At 44.5% G+C, this 21407-nt stretch overlaps 2 protein-coding genes across 3 annotated transcripts in view; one reads left to right on the plus strand and one right to left on the minus strand.

Moving 5' to 3' along the window:
- On the minus strand, positions 1 to 9486 carry CCNI2 (cyclin I family member 2). The gene is given in 15 exon segments (XM_062501971.1): positions 1 to 18; positions 88 to 172; positions 174 to 217; positions 219 to 330; positions 332 to 357; positions 1211 to 1441; positions 2502 to 2642; positions 3747 to 3837; positions 4798 to 4837; positions 4840 to 4912; positions 6178 to 6273; positions 7327 to 7360; positions 8153 to 8253; positions 8300 to 8487; positions 9084 to 9486. Coding segments are annotated over 15 exon segments (1683 nt in total).
- Positions 9444 to 21407, plus strand: part of KIF3A (kinesin family member 3A) — a 20797-nt gene continuing 8833 nt past the window's right edge. The window contains exons 1-11 of one of the 2 annotated variants that reach the window (XM_062502395.1): positions 9444 to 9502; positions 10825 to 11107; positions 12643 to 12787; positions 13125 to 13209; positions 13676 to 13781; positions 14509 to 14648; positions 15302 to 15499; positions 16440 to 16614; positions 17618 to 17707; positions 19302 to 19373; positions 21229 to 21237. In XM_062502395.1, coding sequence (XP_062358379.1) covers positions 9497 to 9502; positions 10825 to 11107; positions 12643 to 12787; positions 13125 to 13209; positions 13676 to 13781; positions 14509 to 14648; positions 15302 to 15499; positions 16440 to 16614; positions 17618 to 17707; positions 19302 to 19373; positions 21229 to 21237 — 1309 coding nt within the window. In that variant the 5' untranslated portion in view covers positions 9444 to 9496. The remainder of the gene's footprint in view (positions 9503 to 10824; positions 11108 to 12642; positions 12788 to 13124; positions 13210 to 13675; positions 13782 to 14508; positions 14649 to 15301; positions 15500 to 16439; positions 16615 to 17617; positions 17708 to 19301; positions 19374 to 21228; positions 21238 to 21407) is intronic. The other variant, XM_062502396.1, reaches the window with a different exon arrangement.

Consider the following 21407-nt stretch of genomic DNA (forward strand, 5'->3'; position numbering starts at 1 on the left):
CTAGTCCTTCTCAGTTGACTGTAAGGGAGGACAGGGGCAGCTCAGTTGAGGACATGAGCCTCCTGAGTTCATCCTACTAGCACTCACTTCCCCATCCTCACTGTTCAGACGTCTGAATCCATCACAGCATTCTTCAGTTTGATCAGGAATTTGGGCTGTAGTGTGAAAGGTGCTGAAACCTCCCTTGATGGGAACTCTTCCATTCAGAAGGGTGATGTCAGGCAGGGTAGCCTTGCCTTGGGATGGCCCTGCACAGCTTGACTGATGGGATAGAAAATATAAACAGCATTGAGTGACTGCAAGTACAATAACTCTTGATCCACAAACTCTGCAGTGGATGAATTCAGGGCTGTTTACCTGTAAAGAAAGATGCAGATTTATTTGAAGTTCTGGATAAATGATACTCTTGTCTGGCACTTGCCCCTGACACTTTGTAATTAATTATGGGGAGGCAGGGACAGGCTGCATGCCTCAGTAGATGCATTGCAGCAATATGCTGTTGATCCTGATAGAAAACACTTATCCAGGTACTCCTGATAACTCCTGTAACTACTACTACTCCTTCCACTACTCAGAACATGGGCAAGTGCTTCCTCTTTGTAGGAAACAAAGGGCAGCAGGACCAGCAAGAGGCCAGGTTATTTCAGACAAATTCAGGACCTTAAAATGGGTGAGTGGCAAGCTGACAGCCTGGGTCTTCAGCCTTCTAAGTGTGCTCTCCTAAAAGGCATATGGTTTATAAAACTGAGGAAAAGCCTAAAAAAAAAAAACAAACAAACAAAAAAAAAAACAGAGCTTGTCTTGAATCATTAGAAGTCAAACTGGTCATATTTTCAGAGCAATGTGACTGTACTTAAGTTTTCTCAGTGTTCAGAGGGGGGCTGAGGAAACTGGGCAGATTTCTAGATGCTCTTAGACTCTCCCATCATGAGAGAATCTCTCCTAGCTCAAGATGCAGGGGGCTATCTGTGGCCAAGAATTTGGAATCCTCCCTTCCCTGCCAAAGGGATGTCCCTCTTCCCAGTCCCACCCCTGAACTGCACTTTTGTTCCCTTTTGTTAGCACCAGAAAGGTCTGTAGCAAAGGCAGAACAAAGACACAAGTCTCAGGAGCTGCTGAAGTGCAATATTGGCTGAAAATACACATGGCGTTACTCATTTATCATGTCCTGCCGTCAGGATTTGTGACCAAAGGCCATTTTGCTTCCTACCTGTGCTTTTTCTAGCAGATCAGTAATAACAGGAAACCAACCAGGAGTCTGCCTCTCCAGCTCCAAGGTGATGATCACCAAAGCCAACGTGGAGCCCTTAAACTGCACAAGTTGGTGGCAGGCCATACAGTGCTGCAGCTGCTTGGTCAAGAGTGCAACATGGAGGGAAGGATTCCTCTGAGGCAGTCTGGGTGGGAGATGGGGCCAGCTGGACATCACCATGGCATGGAACTGCAGAGAAGATGAAGTGTACATATATATATGTATATACACACACACATATATATATATGAAAAGAAAAGCAGAGGTTAGTGAAGTTTATATGCTTTTATGTCATCACCCAAAAGTACAGATGAATTTCATCTCATATGAGGAAACTTGAAGGCTTCCCCCACTTTTTTTTTTCCTTTTTTTTTTTTTTTTGTGTGTGTTCTGTATTTGTACTTGCCAATCATTGAACTGGCTTTTTGAGCTGAAAATGAATGTATGAGGTCTGTGTTTCCTAACAATTGCTGAGTTTTCTACATTATCCAGATTGCTGTCCAGGAGATTCAATTCAGGCCAGCAGCTCCAAATCCAGTAAAACTAGTAATACTGCACTCTGAATTCACAAGGAAACAAGCACCTATGAAAGGCAGTTTTCACAATCAGCAGCCTAAAATGGCTTAATATTTGCACATGACCTTAAAATAAGGATCCAGGATGTGTTTGTATCACATGAATTTTGCCTTACTAGCATATGATTATTTATTGAAGACAGAGTTTGTTTTTATTAAATGTTTAGTAACTGCATTGTAAATTAAGTGCCAGATCAGGGTAGTCTCATTGCATAAATGAATAATTAGTGGGATGAAAAGGAAAATAGTTTAAAAAAAGTCTCTGTGTGAAATGTAGCAAAATTCTGACAGCTTTCTACGTACAGTATTAATAGAAGGGAAATAGTTAGAACTATTTTTGCAGCTTGTATTTAAAAAAAAATAAATAAGGCATATAGTTGTTCATTATAAGAATCTTTTTAATGTCCATTCAGTTGTCCTTTAAAGATGAGAGTAAATTTTTTTAGCAAAATAGAAGGTTTTAAATAGTAGAAAATAAAAAAAAAAATATAATTACCATAATCTTTACAAGGCTTGAAAATGGGTAGGAATAGGTAGTTTGCCAAGCATCTTGGGAAGAATGTGTGTGTGTGTGTGTGTGTGTGTGCGCGCGCGTGCATATCTGTGTTTTTTAGTCTTATTTGATAAGGAGTTGTTTCTTTAAAGAAAAAAACATTGCAAAATGTAGTGCTTACAATGTTTAAGAAATCCAGTGGTGTTGCTGTATAAAGATCCCACTGAAGCTTATCCAGTATAATTCTTTCCATTCTCAAGATCTCAACTGGAGAGTGTTTACATCTGCTCTGCACCACTAGCATCTGCACTAATGGTATTACCTGTAAAAAATTTTTAAAAACTAAAAAAAATAAAAATAAACCAACGTCCTGTACAGTGCTGTGTGCGCTTCTCTGTATTGTGGAGGGATCCGACAAGTTTAAACAAGTTTATGTTAAGCAGAATGCTCATCCTGGAGATCTCATTCCTAGATACCTCCAATCCTAAATGAAGAGTGGTCCCTGCTCACCCCAGAGCAGCTGCTGTGGACCCAGCCCACAGCAGAAATGATGCCATGAGCCTCCCCAGTGTGGCATCAGTAATGCACCTTCCCTGCTACCACTAGTTTTGCTCAGAGGAGGCTCCTGACAGCCTGTTTTACAAGGCCTGCTGTGGTTGTCTTATTTCTTTTGGTCATTGACACAGCTTCTCCTTTGTAGCTGAGAGGAAAAGAACAATAACCTCATTGTCACACCACCTAAGAAAGGCTATGAAGAACATTCCACTACCACAGTGGCTGTTTGAAGAGATGTGTATGTCTGACTCCAGCTCCTGGCTTTCCTCTTATTTTGCAAAGCAGAAGGAAGAAAAGAGGAGGAATGCAACCTGAAATACTTTTAGCTAATGCTTTAAATGCCTGCAGAAGTCTATCACTGCATTTTTGTCATGAGAAATATCCTGTGTAATTTCTCACTGGCAGCTGACTTTACTTTCTCATCTTGAGGTGTAGGCCTGAGTCAGTTCCTCACTGGGTTCAGAAACCAGTCTCAGCTCCAAGCAAACTCATCTATTTAAAGCTTCCTCTGAAGAACCTCTGCTCTGTCACACCTGCTGTGCCCTCCCAGGAGTTATAGCATGGAAATTACAGCCCTCTGATATGCATCTTGACTGTCCCCTCAGACTAAGCTCTACTGTGAGCCCTGGATTCTGAAAAGAGGAGAGAGGTTTGGGGGCAGGACAGAAATGCATCCATGACATAAACAAAAACAAGTCCTTCATCCCTAAAGGTCACAATTCTTCAGAGCAATAATGAAACAGGAGTGAAAATGCTATTCTCACCTCTTTAGGACTACTTAGGGTAAACAAATTAGCACTTTCATTATGTCCAAGTTGTTCGAAGACCTGGAAACATGAACAACTTTTAGTGTGTTTAAAACCAAACATACAGACCTCATCTTCATTGGTTTTTGCTGAAGGACAAGGCAGGAAATTGCAATGCACTGCAGATATTTTAATTGGCCCTGAAGGGAGAAGAAGCTAACACTGAGTAAAGAAGATAAGTGTCTTGGGGGAAATAATTGTATCATAATTCTATGATACATACACAAGTCTCAAACTTTCATTTAAGTTACAGATGCTTCTGAATTAATTTAACTACAGAAGCTGGAAATAGAACAAGGAAATTCAAAGTGAAGCGGAATAAATCCTCTTATAGGTGCAATTTTTGTTCATGTCTCTCACAAGTTTTAGACTGTGCAATGCCACAGTATTTACGCTGCAATTTTGCTCCTCACTTTCAGGTATTGGTTCAGGTTGGACTTCAGAAAGAATTTCTTCATGGAAGAGGTTATTAAACACTGGAACAGGCTGCCCAGGGAGTTGGGAGAGTCAGCATCCCTGGGGGTGTTCAAGAAACGACTAGATGTGGCACTTAGTACTATGATTTAGTTGATAGGGTGGTGATCGGTCAAATGTTGGACTCGGTGATCTTAGAGGCCTTTTCTAACTTTAATGATTCTGTGATTCTATATGCCAGGATCAACCTAAATAGAATTGGGAGCTGCAAGGCTCAGCTTAACTCCTACTTTTACTGTAGCTTCAGTGGCAGAAAAGGTCAGCCCCATAGTTTAATTAAAAATACTAGTCTAAAAAGCAGACTATTAAAAGTGATAATGTGAACAATTTCTGTTTAGCAGAGAAAACCAGATGAGTTCTTTGTACTTACCACAGCAGTTGGACTAAGTTCACACAAACAATTGTAATGAGGTCAGTGGAACCTCATCAAACACTCAAGTTCATACGTGTATGTATATATATATTTGCTTAATGGCATTTCCCAGCAACAGCCCTGAATGTTCCCTAAATCTGCTGCCAAACATCATCCCTGCTTTTGTGTATAAACTGATTACATGCTGATATATATAACTGATGCTCCTTACATTCCCACTCAGTAATCTAGCCAGGGAAAAGCTGGTAGAGATCTTTACTGATGCCAACGGCCTATTGAAGATGCTGGTGGAAAAGGGGAACATTTCTAAAACTGGAACTGGGAGCTGATTTCTGCAATCCAGAGAACGGCTTTTTTGTAACCTGACAGAGAGATATCCGTGCCCTGAGGGGAAAGAAAAGTTAGAAGAAAAATACAGTTAGGGCTTTGATGATTTTGTTAACATATCTCCAAAGGAAGACTAAAATCTTTTTAAGTGCTCTAATTAGCATTTCAGATGGCTGGAGACTTCAAATGAAGGAAGTTGTCGGCTGTGTCCACAGAGGGAAGGCAAGGGCACCTTTTGGAGCAGTTTAAAGGACTCACTGGTGTTGCCCAGCCCATCTGGCTCTAGCTGTGCTTACGCAGGCCTGGTACTGGGTTGTACTGGAGCACTGAGTGGGTAAGCACCCAGGCTGCCCAAACTGAGCTCTTATGAACAAGGTCCTGAGTGTGCTCCTTATTCCCACCCTGGGAAAGCTGAAGCCTCTATGCAGCACATGTTCCACTCAGCCAGCCTCAACAGAGAAACGAGTCAGGAGTAAGTTTTGATTTACTCTGCGAGAGTTTTAACAGCCTTTGGATTTGCTGAATGTTGGCACCACAGCCATCTTTGTGGCTCCCCAAAGGTACATGGCAAAATGTACTGAGCTTTTCCTTTTTTATATCTTATTTGAAGCTGCGTTCAGGTGAAAGGGAGGAACATTGCTGTAGAAGAAGTAAAAGAGCCAAGCAGCTACACAGGACAAGACCAAACAGCACCTTGTTTAATATTACTTATTAATATCACGTTATCTGTTTCACTATTTTGCTTAATTTGGTAGTAGAAATACTTGGTAAAAAGTAGCATTTCTAGACTATTGCAAAAAAAAGAGACAAGGCTGTTAAGGCATTTCTGTGCATTCTTCCATGGTTCTGCTGCACTTACAGAAGCAGCCAAGCAAAACTGTTTGCACTGTACACAGAGGCCACGGAGTCTTGGAGATTCTTCCTAAGGTAGCTTGGAATGGGGCTGGGTTTCTGTTAGGCCTCACTGAATTCCATCTTCTCCCACCTTAACAGATGGAATTCACAGTGCTGAACACAATATGCCAAATTTATGGTTTTACCATCGAATGACTGCTCTTACTTGCTCTATCACATTACCTCAATCTAGTTCACATTTCCCAAAACGAATTTTCTGACTGAGCCAGAACAAAATGCAAAGTCCCTGGTTTATACAAGGCATCAATAAAACATAAAATGGGACAAAAATAGACCCTCCTCCACCTCCATTCTCTAGGCCTAGTCCATGAGGGATGACTTTTGCATTCAGGTGAATCAGATGGCACGACCAGCACAGTATCTTTGCAGGGTCCTTTAGGGAATTCCAAAGAGGACGGGGAGGATACCCTCATGGTGAGATTCTGGGAAACTGCCGCTTTCCAAATCCTAGCCTTTCTGGCTAAGGCATTTTCCAGGGGGAAAAAAAAAATTGGGAGCTCTCTCTATGCCCAGGAGACTTCATGGCAGCTGATTGAGCCAGTTTCCTGATGGGAGCCACTGACAGAAACAAACAAACCAAATTATAAAACAACATCCCAGCTCCTTGTACTAAGTATGATTCCTCTCTTGATGCCTTTCCAGCACTGAGAACTGAGGATAAGCCACAGGACTTATTTGTTTGCAGATGGAGCAATCCTGATATGCATTTTCCCTGGAAGTTCCTGATGAAGCAAAACATGTCAGTCCAGCTTCTTCCCTCCTGGGCTGTGTAATGACTTGAGAAACCTTGGGTTGAGCAGTCCAGATTATTCCATTTATCCTGCTTCACACATTTGGCTCCATTTGCAGAGTTATTACACTGCAACCTGTTATCACCTGATTTCAAGTTTCTGGCAAATAGAGGCTTATGGTTTCCTTAAAAAGGCTCAAAGATGACTGTTCTTAGGAGGTTTATGAATTTCCAATTAAAAGTTTTCCTCAGAGCAGTTTAATCTTTGGAGATACCACTTTGGAAACCCCACTCTCCATACTAAGGGGTGTATTTATAGGAAATAAACATCTCTTGAATCATATCAGTACCAAGTGAATGAGAACATCTAGCCTGAAACTGTTTCAAGGCCTACATTTTGGTGTCTCTTTAACAGAAAACAGATGTTAATAGATATGAAATTCCTGTTTTTCTTTCCAAAGACTGGTTCGTTACCATTTTTTTCCTGGAAGCTCACATCATTATCACTGCAGTTCCATTAAAAAACCCAAAGTACCATCTTCTGGAAACCGCTCTACATTTCTGAAGCTGAAGCTCTGTGAGGTTTCCCTGAAAGCAGGAGCCACATTTGACTTTAACTTCGGCTGCCACTGAATGTCAGAGCATCCAAAGCCGGATGGTTTCAGCAGAGGGAGAGCTGACAATGATTTATCTGACCGGCCTGATGCACTGAGAAGTTTACTCTTGTGTAGATGAGGGGGGAATTAATAAATAAAATCTTGCCAGCTGCAGAGTGCCCGGGGGGCGATTTGGACCCTGTCCCATCCTGTCCAGACCACGTCCTTACCTGCTTCACCGGGGTAACGGGCACGGGGTGACACCTGCAGGGGACCGGGCACCAGGTCCCAGGGGGGCTGTTGGATGCCTCCGCCAGGAACTTTGATGCCTGATCTTCAGGGCATGGCTCGGCTGGAAGATCCATCTTGGCTCCCGGCGTCCACGTGGGACCTCCCAGGTGAACTCTGTCTCAGTCCAGTGTGGGTCTGGACACAGGCAAAGCACTCCTGTGATCAGGATGAAATTCTGCCACGGTGATAAACACTGTAACCTTCAGCGTAGCCCCCAAATCCGCTTGCCCCCATACCCGTTTGCATGCGCTGTCCCTTCTCGTCAACTTGACCCCGTCCAAAACACACATTTGCTACATCCACACAATCCCAGCACCTGCCGGGAGCTATTTTCCTTCCAGTCACAGGAAGCATCTTTTCTCTGTGTGTTTCATGGTGCATATGCACCCTTATACCCTACCAGGGCCGGACCTCTGCCAGCATCCATATTTTCACCCCACCTTTTCTTCCACCCAGGATTTCTCCATGACTCAAAGCCACTCTCAGCTTTCCCCTCAGATTCTGGACCCTTTTCTTTTCCTCCTGCAGCATTTTCTGTGGGAAGCTGGTTCCAATATTTTATGTTAAACCTTTTCTTATTCCTCAGCTTTGCCTGCCTACACATGACTCTCTGTTCTCTCGCCAGCCCCTTGGGTTATGTATTTTCTGGTGCTAAATTATTAGTCCATGAATCTGTGCGTGCAGCTCAGCTCTGAGTAACACTGTGGCAGTGTATAAAGAGCAAAGAGACTGCTGAATAGCTGGTCTTCAAGCTTCCTGACTCACCTGATGATGCACACCTGGCGCTGAGTGAATAGCCCTGTCCTGCCATTACCGGCGTGTTCCCGACCTTGTGATGATAGACTGGTCAGTTTGGTGGGGGAGGCCTGCAAATTACAGATCAGGCCTGTCCATATTCCTGCTCCTGCTTACATCCCTCTGGCAAAAATACAGCACAGCTGAGGTACAGCCCTTGGTTTGTGTCTGTGCTTGGTGCTGGGCATTCCTGGCCTTGCCTGGAGATCCCAGGCCCCAGTGGTCCACAGCAAAGGTAATGAGGGAGGAGTGGACCTGAACAATGCCCTGTGATCTTCCAACAGGATTTGGGTGTGCAGAAATTCCTAGTGGGAAGCGGGACAAGTGTGATTCAGGGCTTCAGGTACTAGGGAAACTATTCATGGATCCCTCCTGTTAAGTAAAATTGTCTTTGACTCTTAAAGACATAGATTATGAAAGGACATAGTCAAATTGTTGGAATAATTTAATCTAATTCCTGTAAATAAGTGACACATGGACCACATGATGTTGAAATGCTGCAAGTAGGAGAGGAGCAGGTGAGGCTGTGGAGGATCCCAGCAGTATGCTGTGAAACTTTACACTAAATGACAAATAACTTGGAAATGTGCCTCTTATTAGTGGGGGAATAACTGATTTATGTGCCACTGTGCACAGATAGCAAAATTATTGCTTCTTTATATTTAAGTTAGTCTACAGTCCTGTATTGCTTGTTTAAATTTAAGTTAGTTTGCAGTCCCTCTATTTCATCAGCGATTCAAAACGTTACAGTCAGGAAAAGAAGGAGATGGATTTTCTTCCTTATGTGGAGAACAGGTTGGGTCTTGCAGCCCTGTCTGAGACCCAGAGCCCCCTCAAAGCCCCTGTAACCCTTCCAGAGCAGCGCAGTCCTCTCACAGCCTCTGGAGCCCTTCGAACCCACCGGAGACCACCCACAGCTCCGCCAAGCCCGCCGTTCCCATGGCGACGGGACGCCCCTCCCGGTCGTCGCCCCGCCGCCGCCATTGGTTGGGATCTCTTCGGCCCCGCCTTCCCCCGCTCGCCATTGGTTGGGATCCCTCCGGCCCCGCCTTTCCCCGCTCGCCATTGGTTGGATTCCATTCGGCCTCGCCTTCCCCCGCCCTCCATTGGTTGGACTGCATTCGGCCCCGCCTTCCCCGCCCGCCATTGGTTGGACCCCCTTCGGGCCCGCCTTTCCCCGCCCGCCATTGGTTGCGCGGCCACCGCAGAGCGCGGGGGTTGGCCGCGGGGTAGGGCGGGCGCAGGCGCGGTGCTGTTATTGTTCCGCGGTGCCAGCGCCTGGCCCGGGCTGTTGTCGCCGCCATCGCTATCGCCATGCCGGTGAGACCCGGGGGGGGGGGGGTGAACGCGGGGTGTGGCCCCCGGGGCCGTCCGGTCACTGCACACCTCTGCCCGCCGCGCCCGGGGTTCGCAGACCCCGTCGCTTCTGTTCCCATGTGCGCGCAGGAGCTGCAGGGCGGGCGCTGCCTGTCGGGCCGAGCGGGGCGGGGGGTGATGAGGGGCTGCGAGCGGCGCGAGGCTCCGCAGAGGCGGCGGCACCTTGGCAGGGAGATGGAGGTCCGGCCGCCCCGGAGAGTCTCGTCCCGTATCTCGTGGAAACGCCCGAATCTTGCTCCTGATCTCGGCTGCCTCCTCGTGTGCCGTCCCTCCCCCGCCTGAGCGGGGCTGAGCCGATCTCTGCGTTCAGCAGGACGGCAGAAGCCACTGCTGAGGCCTGAGAGGAATCGGGACAGGTCGCAGCTGGAGGGAGAAGCGCTTTGAAACAGGATTTGTTTCGGGTTGACATCCAATATAGTTGCTCTAGGAGTAGTTAAATGCTCAGCTGCAGCGCCTCTAGCCCAGGGGAGTGTCTCAGGCTTAACTAGATTTATCAGTCGTGCTTCAAGATTTGTTTAGCAACTCTGTAAAAGAAAATTAATGTGAGGTTTTACCATACAATATTCAGGTTTTCTAAAGAATTAAACTTAGGCACTTATGCTTAGGGTTGTAGTTAAAATGAGTTCCCTTTAGGCAGCACTCTGGTGTCTGTGTGCTCTGTGAATTTTGAGATTGTATGGTCAGTGTTACTGAAAACGAATGTCATGGCTGCACTGAATTCCAGCAAACGTGTTGTAGATTTCAAGGTGAAATTGCTTGTTGGAAAAAATCATAGATGGTGTTGAATGCGAAATGCTTAAGGTTTACTCATTCAGTTTCCATGTTGGCGAAAAGTAGATCCCATTGCATGAATTAAGTGTGTTATTCTCTCTGCTTTAATTATAAACCAGTCCTGGTTTTAAGTCCCCAAGTTCATGATCCTGTGGAGATGTAGCTGCCGAAGCTGATTCAACAGTCTCTGTGCTTAAGCACGCAATAGTGGGAGACAGCAGGGCTAGATTGGATATTAGGAAGAAATTCTTCCCTGTGGGGGTGGTGAGGCCATGGCATAGGTTGCCCAGAGTAGCTGTGGTCTCGTCCCTGGAAGTGTTTAAGGCCAGGCTGGAGCAACCTGCTCCCATGGAAGGTGTTTCTGCCCGTGGCAGGGGGTGAAACTGAGTTTCTTGCACCCCAAACCTTTCTGTGATTCTGTATTAATGCTAGTGTTACAGCCTGTGGTTTAGTTTTGGGTTTTTTTAATATATGTATTTTTTAAATAATTATAGATTAACAAGCCTGAGAAGCTGGACAAGCCAGAAAGCTGTGACAATGTCAAGGTGGTTGTTCGCTGCCGGCCTCTCAATGACCGGGAGAAAGCTACGGGCTACAAAATGGCAGTGAATGTGGATGAGATGAGGGGAACTATAACTGTTCATAAAACAGACTCATCCAATGAGCCTCCTAAGACGTTCACATTTGACACAGTGTTTGGACCAGAGAGTAAACAGCTGGATGTCTACAATTTAACAGCAAGACCTATTATAGATTCTGTCCTAGAGGGATACAATGGTAAGTCCATTGTTGTAAGGGAAGGATCCCATCCTGTCTCCTATGCCTTGCTTTATTCAAGTTCCTGCTGGTCTTGCTTAAGGGAGTTTCACCTTCTGAGGGCTGTAGCCCCAGATGATTTCTGTCGTGGTCTTTAACTTAAAATAGCCTGAAGGTACTTCAGGTTCTGAGTGTTCAGTGGTTGTACCTACTACTGTCATTATCAATGGGAGATGGGTGATGAAGGAGACTTCACTGAGGTGAGTTAGCTGCATGTTTTTATCCTTTATCTTCTCTTTGCAAAATATATGCACTTATGTCATTATCAGAATTCTCAGCAGCTCCTCACTGTACAATTTCAGTGCCCAGGAGCTGCCATGCTGGGCTGTCACTGGGTATGCATACCAGACCTTTGCATAGAGCTGTTACATTTTTTCCTCTGAACTTTGCTATTTTCAACTGGGGTGACTACTTAAGCACATCTGCCCTCCCCCACAGATAAGTCTGTTGCTTCCTTCAACTGGGAAGAGCATGGCCATAATTTGTGTGTTATGCATGGAAAGCTGCTTACTGCTTTCCATAACAGTATGCCGCAAATAACAACATTTCCAAGGTTTGTAAAATGCCTCATTATCTCTTGTGCTAACAGACGCTGGTTTCAGCTGATTAAAATTCATGGTTTGAAAATGAATGATTTAAGGCTGTGCCTGGGAAGGTTTAGACTGAACATTAGGAAGCATTTCTTTACTGACACACTGGAACAGGCTTTCTAGAGAGGTAATTGATGCCCCAGGTTGGAATTTAAGAGGCATTTGGACAATGCTCTTAACAATATTTTTTAAATATTTGGTCAGCTCTGAATTGTTTGGATTAGATGATCATTGTAGGTCCCTTATAGCTGAAATATTCTATTCCATTTTTCCAATCTGTAATGTCAGTGGCTTGATAACAAAAACTTGAGTTTTCAGCAATGCTAGGCTAAATCTAAGAACTGGGGTATTTTTGGAGTTCCAGAGTCTGGGATTTAAGTAACATTTCTGGATGCCTTCCTTTGCAGGCTGATTCTTTAGTCCAAACTGTAGCTGTATCTGCAGGTTCAGAGCTGGAATTTTGCTGTGGCTCTGCTGTAGAAGCCTCACACCATTTCTGCTGTGGCTTAATGATTAGGAGTAGTTGGGTTTGCTGTTGATTTATAATCCTGTGCTGCTAATTGGTCGTGCTATTAACTGGGCTTGCCTGTATTGTTTGTATGTGGAGCTGAAGTGTACTAGCATTCCATGCTTTAGTCACTCTGCACTTTTAAAACAAGCTGACTTTTTATTAGATATCTTGCAGGCTGGATTAAGCAGCAGATAGGTCCTGTTTGCTGTATTTGCCCAGCATTTCTGTTTCTCCAGCCTTGCACTCCAGTAGCTACTGGAGTGAGTGGAAAATTTTAACTCCAAAAAAACTAGAGATGTTTGGTGCTATCAGGATGAGAAGGGATGAAGTAAAACTGTTGTTAGTTTAGAGAAGACTCAGTTTCTTAGAGTTTCTTCTTTTATCTTGTCTTTCAGGTACTATTTTTGCATATGGGCAGACTGGAACAGGCAAAACCTTTACCATGGAAGGGGTCCGAGCAGTTCCTGAGCTCAGAGGCATCATTCCCAATTCCTTTGCCCATATATTTGGTCACATTGCCAAGGCAGAGGGGGATACAAGGTAAATGCCTTCCCTTGACTGCTTTTTTCTTTTTTTTTTCCTTAATTTTCCTTTTTTTCTTCTTTTTTTTCCTTTTTTTTTTGTTTCCTTTTCCATTTCCTTTTCTCCCCTCCTTTTTTCTCTCAATACGAGTCCACCATGTGTAGCAGGAGCCTGACCTTGACAATGACAGCAGAAATGGTACTTCTCCCAAGATGAAAGGCTCCCACTTGGGCAGTTCTTGAGGGGGCAGCAGGACTGTGTTGGTATTTCACTGTTTTCTTTGCACTCTGTGACTCTGCTTGTGGGACTTCAGCAAATGTTTTGCTAAGTGAGCTACCCAGTTGTTCATCTGCAGGTTTTTAGTTCGTGTCTCTTACCTGGAAATTTACAACGAGGAAGTGCGAGACCTGCTGGGAAAGGACCAGACACAGAGGTTAGAGGTGAGCTTCCTCTTCTGAACATGGTATTTGTTTTGAATCAGAGCAATATTCTGTTTTAAAGATCAGAGAAGCACTTGCAGGGGAGTGGGAGGTTGGGCTCCTCAGCAGTCCTCTTTTCTTTGCAATACAATAGCTGGATGTCACTGCTGGCTTCTTTGATTCTCTTCCACTTGGTCAGTTGCACACACTGGCTGTTCCACCTGAGGTAGTTTTGTACCTGCAGTTCTACCCCAAAGGCCCCTCAGCAATCACGGGAATTGGAGACTGGGATTTAAAATCCTGTCTTTCCCCCAGAGGAAAACAGTAGCATATTGTCATGCATGGGTCTTTATTCCTTATTGGCTCTGATTCCAAGTGGAGTGGAAGCCAGAAAATGGAGGAGTAAACCACTATACTGTTACAGTATCACTAGAATTGCTGTTGGGGATCTCCTAGGGGTGCTCAGTCTGAACTGTTTCTCTCTTAGGTGAAAGAGAGACCTGATGTGGGAGTTTATATCAAAGACCTTTCAGCTTATGTTGTAAACAATGCAGATGATATGGACAGAATCATGACTCTGGGCCACAAGAACCGTACGTAGCCTTGTTGTGGGCAGGTTTATAGCTCAGACAGAGTAAAGATCTGGTTGCCAGACCACAGTAGGAGATCCTAGTCCTGTTGCTGGGAAGAGTGTTTGGCTGAACGGTACGAAACGGGTATCTCCTTCCAGACCCCTTTTGTGCAGGAGCAAGTCAAGAAGGCTGTGCTTCCCACATCAGCCAGTGCCAGTCAGCACTGGGAGTCAGCAAAGGGAGGATGCAATGAGGGCAGTCTGAACTGCCTGTGTGTCTCTTGGTCCTTTTTCCACTTCAACTGTGATCAGGATGAATACCAGCCCTGTGCTGCAAGTGGGAGGTAGTTTGTGTTCTGGAAGACTTCTTAGTTAAGATCAGATTATTTAATGACTTAAAGTTCTGATTCTAGTAGCTCTTGGCACGGATTGCTGTGTTCTTATTTTCCAAAATACAGCTGTTTTCAGGGATCTGTTGTGAAACCTTAATCTACTGATCTTGAAACAGATGAGGACAGTTGCTGGTCTTGAGGTACTGTGATTAACACAGAGCTATAGCAGGCTAGGCTGGAAGTGTACTGCAACTTCAGCACCCAAGAATAGACTTCACTGCTGAGTCTGAGAATCCCTCTGCCATCTTCTGGAATACAGGGTTGAGTGAAGAGTTGGGGATGTCTCTGAGAGCAGGAAGAGTTAGAGGAAGATGCGATTAATTCTGAAGACATCACTGCTTTTTTCTCTGTTAAAAGGTTCTGTTGGTGCCACAAACATGAATGAGCACAGCTCTCGCTCGCATGCCATCTTCACTATCACCATCGAGTGCAGTGAGAAGGGGGTAGATGGGAACATGCATGTGCGCATGGGCAAGCTGCACCTCGTTGACCTCGCTGTGAGTACAACCTGTCAGATCTTTGGCAAGACATTTGTTTTGGGTTATTGAGGTTTTTCCAGAGGGTCGTGACCATGTTGTTCATCACTTGCAGGTTCCTTCCCTCAGTGTCATACTTTGAACCAGTGTAATTGTGCTGGTAAAATATGGCTTTAGCCCAAGATTTACACTGAGGTACCTTTCCTTGGGGAGGATGCAGAAAAAGTGAGACTAAAGGCATTCAACTTGTTTAAATGCATTTTAACTTATTTATGTGATGTGTGTATAGGATGCTCTATGAAACTCTTTAAAATAATTGCATTGTTGCTGTTTGCTCTTTTTCTGATGTGAAGGGCTGTAGATGGTGGTTGGCAGCTCCAGCTGGGCTGCCTTTTAATTGCTGACTGATTTCCCATAACATTTTTATTCATGGGGAGGAAAATCTCAATTTTCCCAGCTGCATTGCTTTAAGCAATCCAGAGTTTGCTGGCACTGAAAGCTTCTGTTTAAGACCTGTTTGACTTGTCTCTAACAATCAGTGTCTGAGATACTTAATAATGGATAAAGTGGTTAGTGGCATGGCTGCTAGTAAGATTTCACACGTAGCTGATTCTGTTTGGAGGGATATATATTGGAGTATCTGTTTTAACTTCTGCTTCGTGTTCCCTTTGCAGGGTTCTGAAAGACAGACAAAAACTGGAGCCACGGGGCAGAGACTGAAGGAAGCCACTAAGATCAACCTCTCTCTCTCCACACTGGGCAATGTTATCTCTGCACTGGTGGATGGCAAGAGCACCCACGTGCCCTACCGTAACTCCAAACTCACACGGCTGCTGCAGGACTCCCTGGGAGGCAACTCCAAAACCATGATGGTAAGCTAAGAGATGCCCTTTCTAGTGCCAGCTATTGGACTGCATTTTTGCGGGGACAGCATAGTGACTTGAACCTCATTGTCTTGGTTTAAAAGACAGATATCTGCTAGGGAGTGCAGAGCCTCCCTTTGGAATGGAGAATTCGAATCCCCTCCCTCCAAATTATTATAATTTAGAAAATTAAAGGGGCTTTCAGGCAGAGGTCTGGGAATAGGAATAACAGTTCTTTATTAATATGTATAGCAAGACAAACAACAATAATAACTACAGCATTAAAAGTAAACAGAACTAGGGACCTTGAGGGGCTTTGTTTTACAAAATCTGGGGCAGTCTGATTCCGGTGCGGAACTCCCAGAGCACCAAGCTGGAGTAGTGGAAAATCCTGGGCTGATGGTAGCAGTCTAGTTGAAGCAGTGATCTCATAGAAAAGGTCTGGTGGCCTTTGTCCTCTGCAAAAGATCTCGTAGGTGAGGGCCCAAATCCTACATTATATCCAGGTGAGAATCCTTGGCTCCTCCTTCTGGGTGGAGCATATCACAATGGGATATAGTAGGTCCTTGATTGCCCATTAACAGAGAGAGCTTCTAGAGGGAATTATCTACGAGTCATGACAAGGCATTGATGGGCCCATTAGTGACTTTTACCTCACTAATCCCAAGTTGTTTGCAGTTTAGACAACCTTCTGTGTGCATCTCTTTCTGTCTTTTCTCTTTGCCTCTGTATAGATGAGGTTCTAAACACAGCACACATGTACATACCTGCATTAGATCAAACAGAACCTGTGCTTGGGTAGTCAAAAGTGGCTTCAGTGTAGAAGCAGTAGGAAAGCTTGGGAAAGGGTTTGCAGCATGAGACTGTCAGATCTGGGGTTGGGTTCCTGCAGTGCCTTGTGCTGGGCTCTGACACTGTCCTCCAGTAACTAGGTCTCCACGTGTTGCAGTGTGCAAACATCGGACCAGCAGACTACAACTACGATGAGACCATCAGCACTCTCAGGTATGCAAACAGAGCTAAGAACATAAAGAACAAGGCCAGGATTAATGAGGATCCCAAGGATGCTATGCTCCGCCAATTCCAGAAAGAAATTGAAGAGCTTAAGAAAAAACTGGAAGAAGGTGAGACCCTCCTTCCTCCTGGTGTTACTCTCTGCGGTATGCTTATTCTCTTTGAATGGGAGCGTTCTTTGCCACTTGAATATGTATCACTTGAGGTTGGCTGCTGTTGCAGGTCAGAGTTCTGGTTTTGCTTGCTCTGATGGATGCCAGGAGAGGTGTCTAAGGCTGCTCGTGGGGGCCCGGTTTTCCCACTAGATGGCACTTGGCACTAGGTTGAGTGGTGGCCTCCAGGCTGGGACCAGTGTGTCTGGGTTTGCCTAGAAAGCACGGGAGCTCTGGACACAACTGACATGGTATAGGGAATTAAGCTGTAACAACAGGTCATACTTCTTCTCTAATAGGGGAGGGGGGATGCATTTATCAGGAGGAAAATCAAACCAAATTTGTGGAGCTGGAACTGGGTTTCTAAACACTGTAGTGCAACAAGAAGTTTCTTTAAGCCATGTAACTTTGTAGCCTTGTGTCTCTTATTAGTCCATCAACATGGAGTGACCCTGCTAGAGGGATGCTTGCTAAACAGTGGCCAGATGTCACAACCTCTCTCTCCAGAGATAGGGCACAGAACAGGTGTAGCAATAACTCCAGCATGACTTGCTGTTTGTTGTCTGCCCCATTCAGGAGAAGCAGGAAATGTCAGTAATGCTTCATTCTTTTTCTTTCATCTGAGATAGAAGTGTGAGGTGGAAGAGAAGGTATGGTAGAATCCTGATAGGAAAACTTTATCACTTCAGCTGTGCAAAGATGCTCTATTTTCCATAAAAAGCAGCCGCTTGAGCTTTAATGCATAGACACTGACATAACAGCATTCAGTTGCTTATCTTGATTGTCCTTAAGTTTCCTGAGCCATGCTAAGCTGTCTGCTTGCTCAACAGTTAAGGGCTTCTGCAAGTACTCATAAGCTGATGTCAGGCACTGCTGTGTTTGGACAAATGCTGCTATCAAAGTAACAAGCTGATCTGAGGTGAAGGAAAGCTTTTGATAAAAGCACACTCTTCTCTCCTAGGGGAAGAGATCTCTGGTTCTGAAACCAGCGATTCTGAAGAGGAGGATGAAGATGGGGAGATTGGAGAGGAGAAGCAGAAGAAACGGCGGGGTAAGGCAGTAGAGATTCCTGTCAGTGCCACCAGTCTGCTGTTACCCACAAGCTGATACAGGACATGTAGCCAGAGCCAGGCAGGGACAAGAGGACTTGTAGAGCTGCCCTATGCCGCTGCAATTATCATGCCTCTCCTAGAAACAAAGCCCTTTGGTGCCATCTCTGTAGATGGACAGTTCCAGACCTGTGTAGTCGCTGCTTCCGCTTGGGTAGCTGTGCTTATCATGGCATCATCCTTTGTGGTGGCTCCCTGGGTGCCACAAAGTGGCTGTGTATGGCTTGTGACTGGTGGTGTGGAACTTCCCCTGCTCACACTGGTGGGAGGAAGAAGACTCCAAAGATCATTTGTAAGCAGGTGTGGTTTTTATAGCCATGGGTATGATTGGAGGGGAATTTTGGCTGTGATTTAGGCAAAGGGTTCATCTGTCTTATGGATCTTCAGTAACTGACTCTTCTGTTCTCTTTTATATTGATAGAAGGAGAACTTGACCTTTGGGTGTCTTTGTGCTAGCTGAGAAGCTTAATGGGACCTGCACATACTTTTTTTGGGAGCAGTCTGAAAATCCCATAGTGAAGTTTCCTTCGTCCCACATCAGTGTTAAACTGCTGTGTATCATCTAAACTCCAGGGGATGTTGCTGAACCTGGAACTGCAGGTCACTGTGTATCATGGGATGCTGTGGCTTCTTGGAAGCTTGCTGTTCTCCTAGAACCCTGATGGTAATTCCTCTTGGATAGTAGAGAAATCAAACCCAGTGCTACATCCCAACTTCCAGCTTATCTAGTAAACTTTCTTTGACATTCAAACTGCTTTCCAGTCCTGAAGCTCCCACATCTGTTGAAAAAAATTCCTGTTAAAGCATTTCCTCCTTTTAGGTGTACCTCTTAATTTAGGTGTCTGTCCAAGTAGTCATAAGTTACTTTTGCCATGCCTTTGACAGATGTAACAAGTTCATTTTTCACCTTTTGATTATTTCTAGAAGTGAAAAGCTTGACCACTGTCTTCAAATGTCCTGCCCAAATCTCCTCCCAAGAGGAGACCACCTTCAAAGTGCTGCTTGAAAGGAGTAGAGGGCGAATAACTGATGTACTCAACTCCCAAACAAGATACTCTAGTTAAGTTCCCTAAGGGAGCTGCTTCACAGGAGTACACACTGACTGTCCCTGTGTAAGCTGGTTCTGCCTTCCAAAGTGAGAAGTGCACATTGCCATGTGCGTAAGATTGGAAGGGATTCATGGTCACTGAATCCTCTGCTATGGCAGATATCCACAGCCTCCTCCACTGTGGTCTGGTGTTCTCTGCTGTTGTTGCTTAAAATGGAAGCTGCCTTGACATGTTGTTTTAAGCTGTAATCTGGTTAAAATGGGTTTTAACTGAAATGTCTTTCTGAGCATGCAGTTTTGTGCTGGGAAATGGTGGCTTTGCAAGATGAGTCTGGGGGGGATCCTAGCAAGTGCTTCCTAATGGGAGCTTGTGCTTTTTTTGAACTAGGTTGCTGGCTCTTCTGGGTTTCTTTCCTTTAGAACTAACTCCCCGTCTGCATGTTTCTTCCTCTCTGGGTTTTTCTGTGGGACGCATTTCTGTTTTCCAGGCAGTAGCAGCAGCAGTAGTTCAGACTCCACATGCTCTGTCATAGAGAAACCTCTGGATAAGTCCTTCACTAGTGAGTGGGAGCTCTTAAGTCCTTTAAGCTTTGGCCTTTCCATAATTTGCACACTCCATTTTGCAATGTTGCACTCTTCCCTGCTCTGTCTGTTGGAAAGATGAACCTCAAGCTGTAACTCTGCTAAAGCATGCCTTTCCTTTGCTGCTTCCTTGCTTGAAACAGTTATTCAATGTGCCCGTTGTTAGCCAGATACATGAGAGAATAGGAATCAATGTAGTAGTCTGCTTGAGCAAGATTTAAAGGTAATTGAGAAATAATAGGTTAAAAAATCCAGCTTGCACCTTGTGTTAAATGTGCCTTTTAAAATACAGGGGGAAAAAAACTGAGCTAACTTTTTAATGGGAATTGCTACAATTTGAGTTCATAAAAAGGACAGATGGGTATGTGTTCTATATTATACTGGACTCTGCCTTCTCAAAACTACTTTTGAAGAACAGTCAAACAGCATGAGGCTTACACTAGCAAATTAGATGTGGCAGTGCGTGGTTGATTGGCTTTATTTTTGCAGATAGTTTAAAAAATATCCTTGATGGTTAGCATTTAAGTGCCCCATGATACTGAGTTCTTGATCTCTGTGGGACTTAGTTCAGAGGAACAGGAGATCCGGATTTTAATCTAGTAGTGAGGAAAGTCTGGGCTCCTGATCAGAAAGGTCACTGTGCCTGTAAAAACCCTACAATCAGTGAAGATTGAGGAAACAGATTACATCTTGGGACTTGGCTTGTGGGGACTTCACCTGGTGGTGTTTTTATCTTGCACAGAAGCACTCCACTCCTGTGTGGAGAGACCCTGGAAAGTATTGCTGTACAGTTCACTCACTTTTACACTAGTAGTGTTAGTGGAAAGCCTCAGCTCAGAGAAGGGTGGTAGCAGGGTTAGAAGGAACACAACCCAGGGGAGACCTTTGGGTCATATGATTGTAGCCTGGGAATTTGATTACTTCAATCCTGCTCCTTTAAAGCTTGCTTGGAACCTGAGTGTTTTATTTGGATGAGGACAGTTAATAGCAAACTGTTGATGTGTCATCAGGTGGATGAATCCATCTCCTGCAGGTTTGGAGACAGCTCTATTGGGGAAGTTGTACTGGATTTTTGGCAGTTGGGATAAGCGTAGCTTTTTGTGGTTTGGGATATTAACTGCCCTCTAGTGTGACCCTTCTGCATGTGGTGTCTTTCATTATCCCTTTCCTGTCCTGCCTTTTTTGTTGCACTTGCTTGAATAACCAGAAGTGGCTCTTTACCTCTATGGAAGCACCAGTTACTGCCAATTAACCTACTAATCCCCTGTGTAATTAAACGGAGAAATCTTGTGTTGAGACTCCCTGTGTGCAACTCTCTTGTATCTTGCAAAGAATTGGCCTGGAAATCTTGGCTAAAACTTAGAATGTATTCTGGATGCTAATATTTTACAGGTAATATAACAGAATTTGCTCTCTTGAGTGTGGGGAGCATTAAGTTTGTTAATTGAAGGAGAAATCCACCCCCTTTTACTGTTTCTTAGGTCATGATCCTTGCAGCTGGCTCCTAATGTTGTGTTTAGATCCAGCATTGCATTGAATGGGCAGAAGAGTACAAGAGTGATCTGAAGATTATTCTGGATTTGCAAAGCACTCTGAAGAACAGACACATTTTCTGCTTTAGTGTAATATAATGCATTAGTGTTTGCTCTAATAGAAGGAGTTTCAGTTATGATTATCTCATGTTTTCTACCCTAGAAACATGAATATAAAATTTTGTTTGTTCTGATGCTGATGATATTTGTCCAAAATTATCAAAGCAATAACATTTTCTCTCCTCTTTTTATGTGTTTGCTGCCTCTCTGTGATTTGCTTTCTACTTCCTCCTAATGCAAGATCAAGCAGGTTGGTGTAATTGATTTTCAGCTTCTTACAATTGCAAAGCTTATGAAAGGTTCTTACAACTTGCTTCGCTTAACCTTTTTCTCCTAAACTGAGAGTATATACATCTATGTCCTAATAGTAAGAAGCCATTATCTGGCTTATCTCATATGATGAGTTCTGTGTAGCACTTC

The sequence above is a fragment of the Cinclus cinclus genome, chromosome 14, assembly GCF_963662255.1.
Source record: "Cinclus cinclus chromosome 14, bCinCin1.1, whole genome shotgun sequence".
In the NCBI taxonomy this organism is placed as follows: Eukaryota; Metazoa; Chordata; class Aves; order Passeriformes; family Cinclidae; genus Cinclus; species Cinclus cinclus.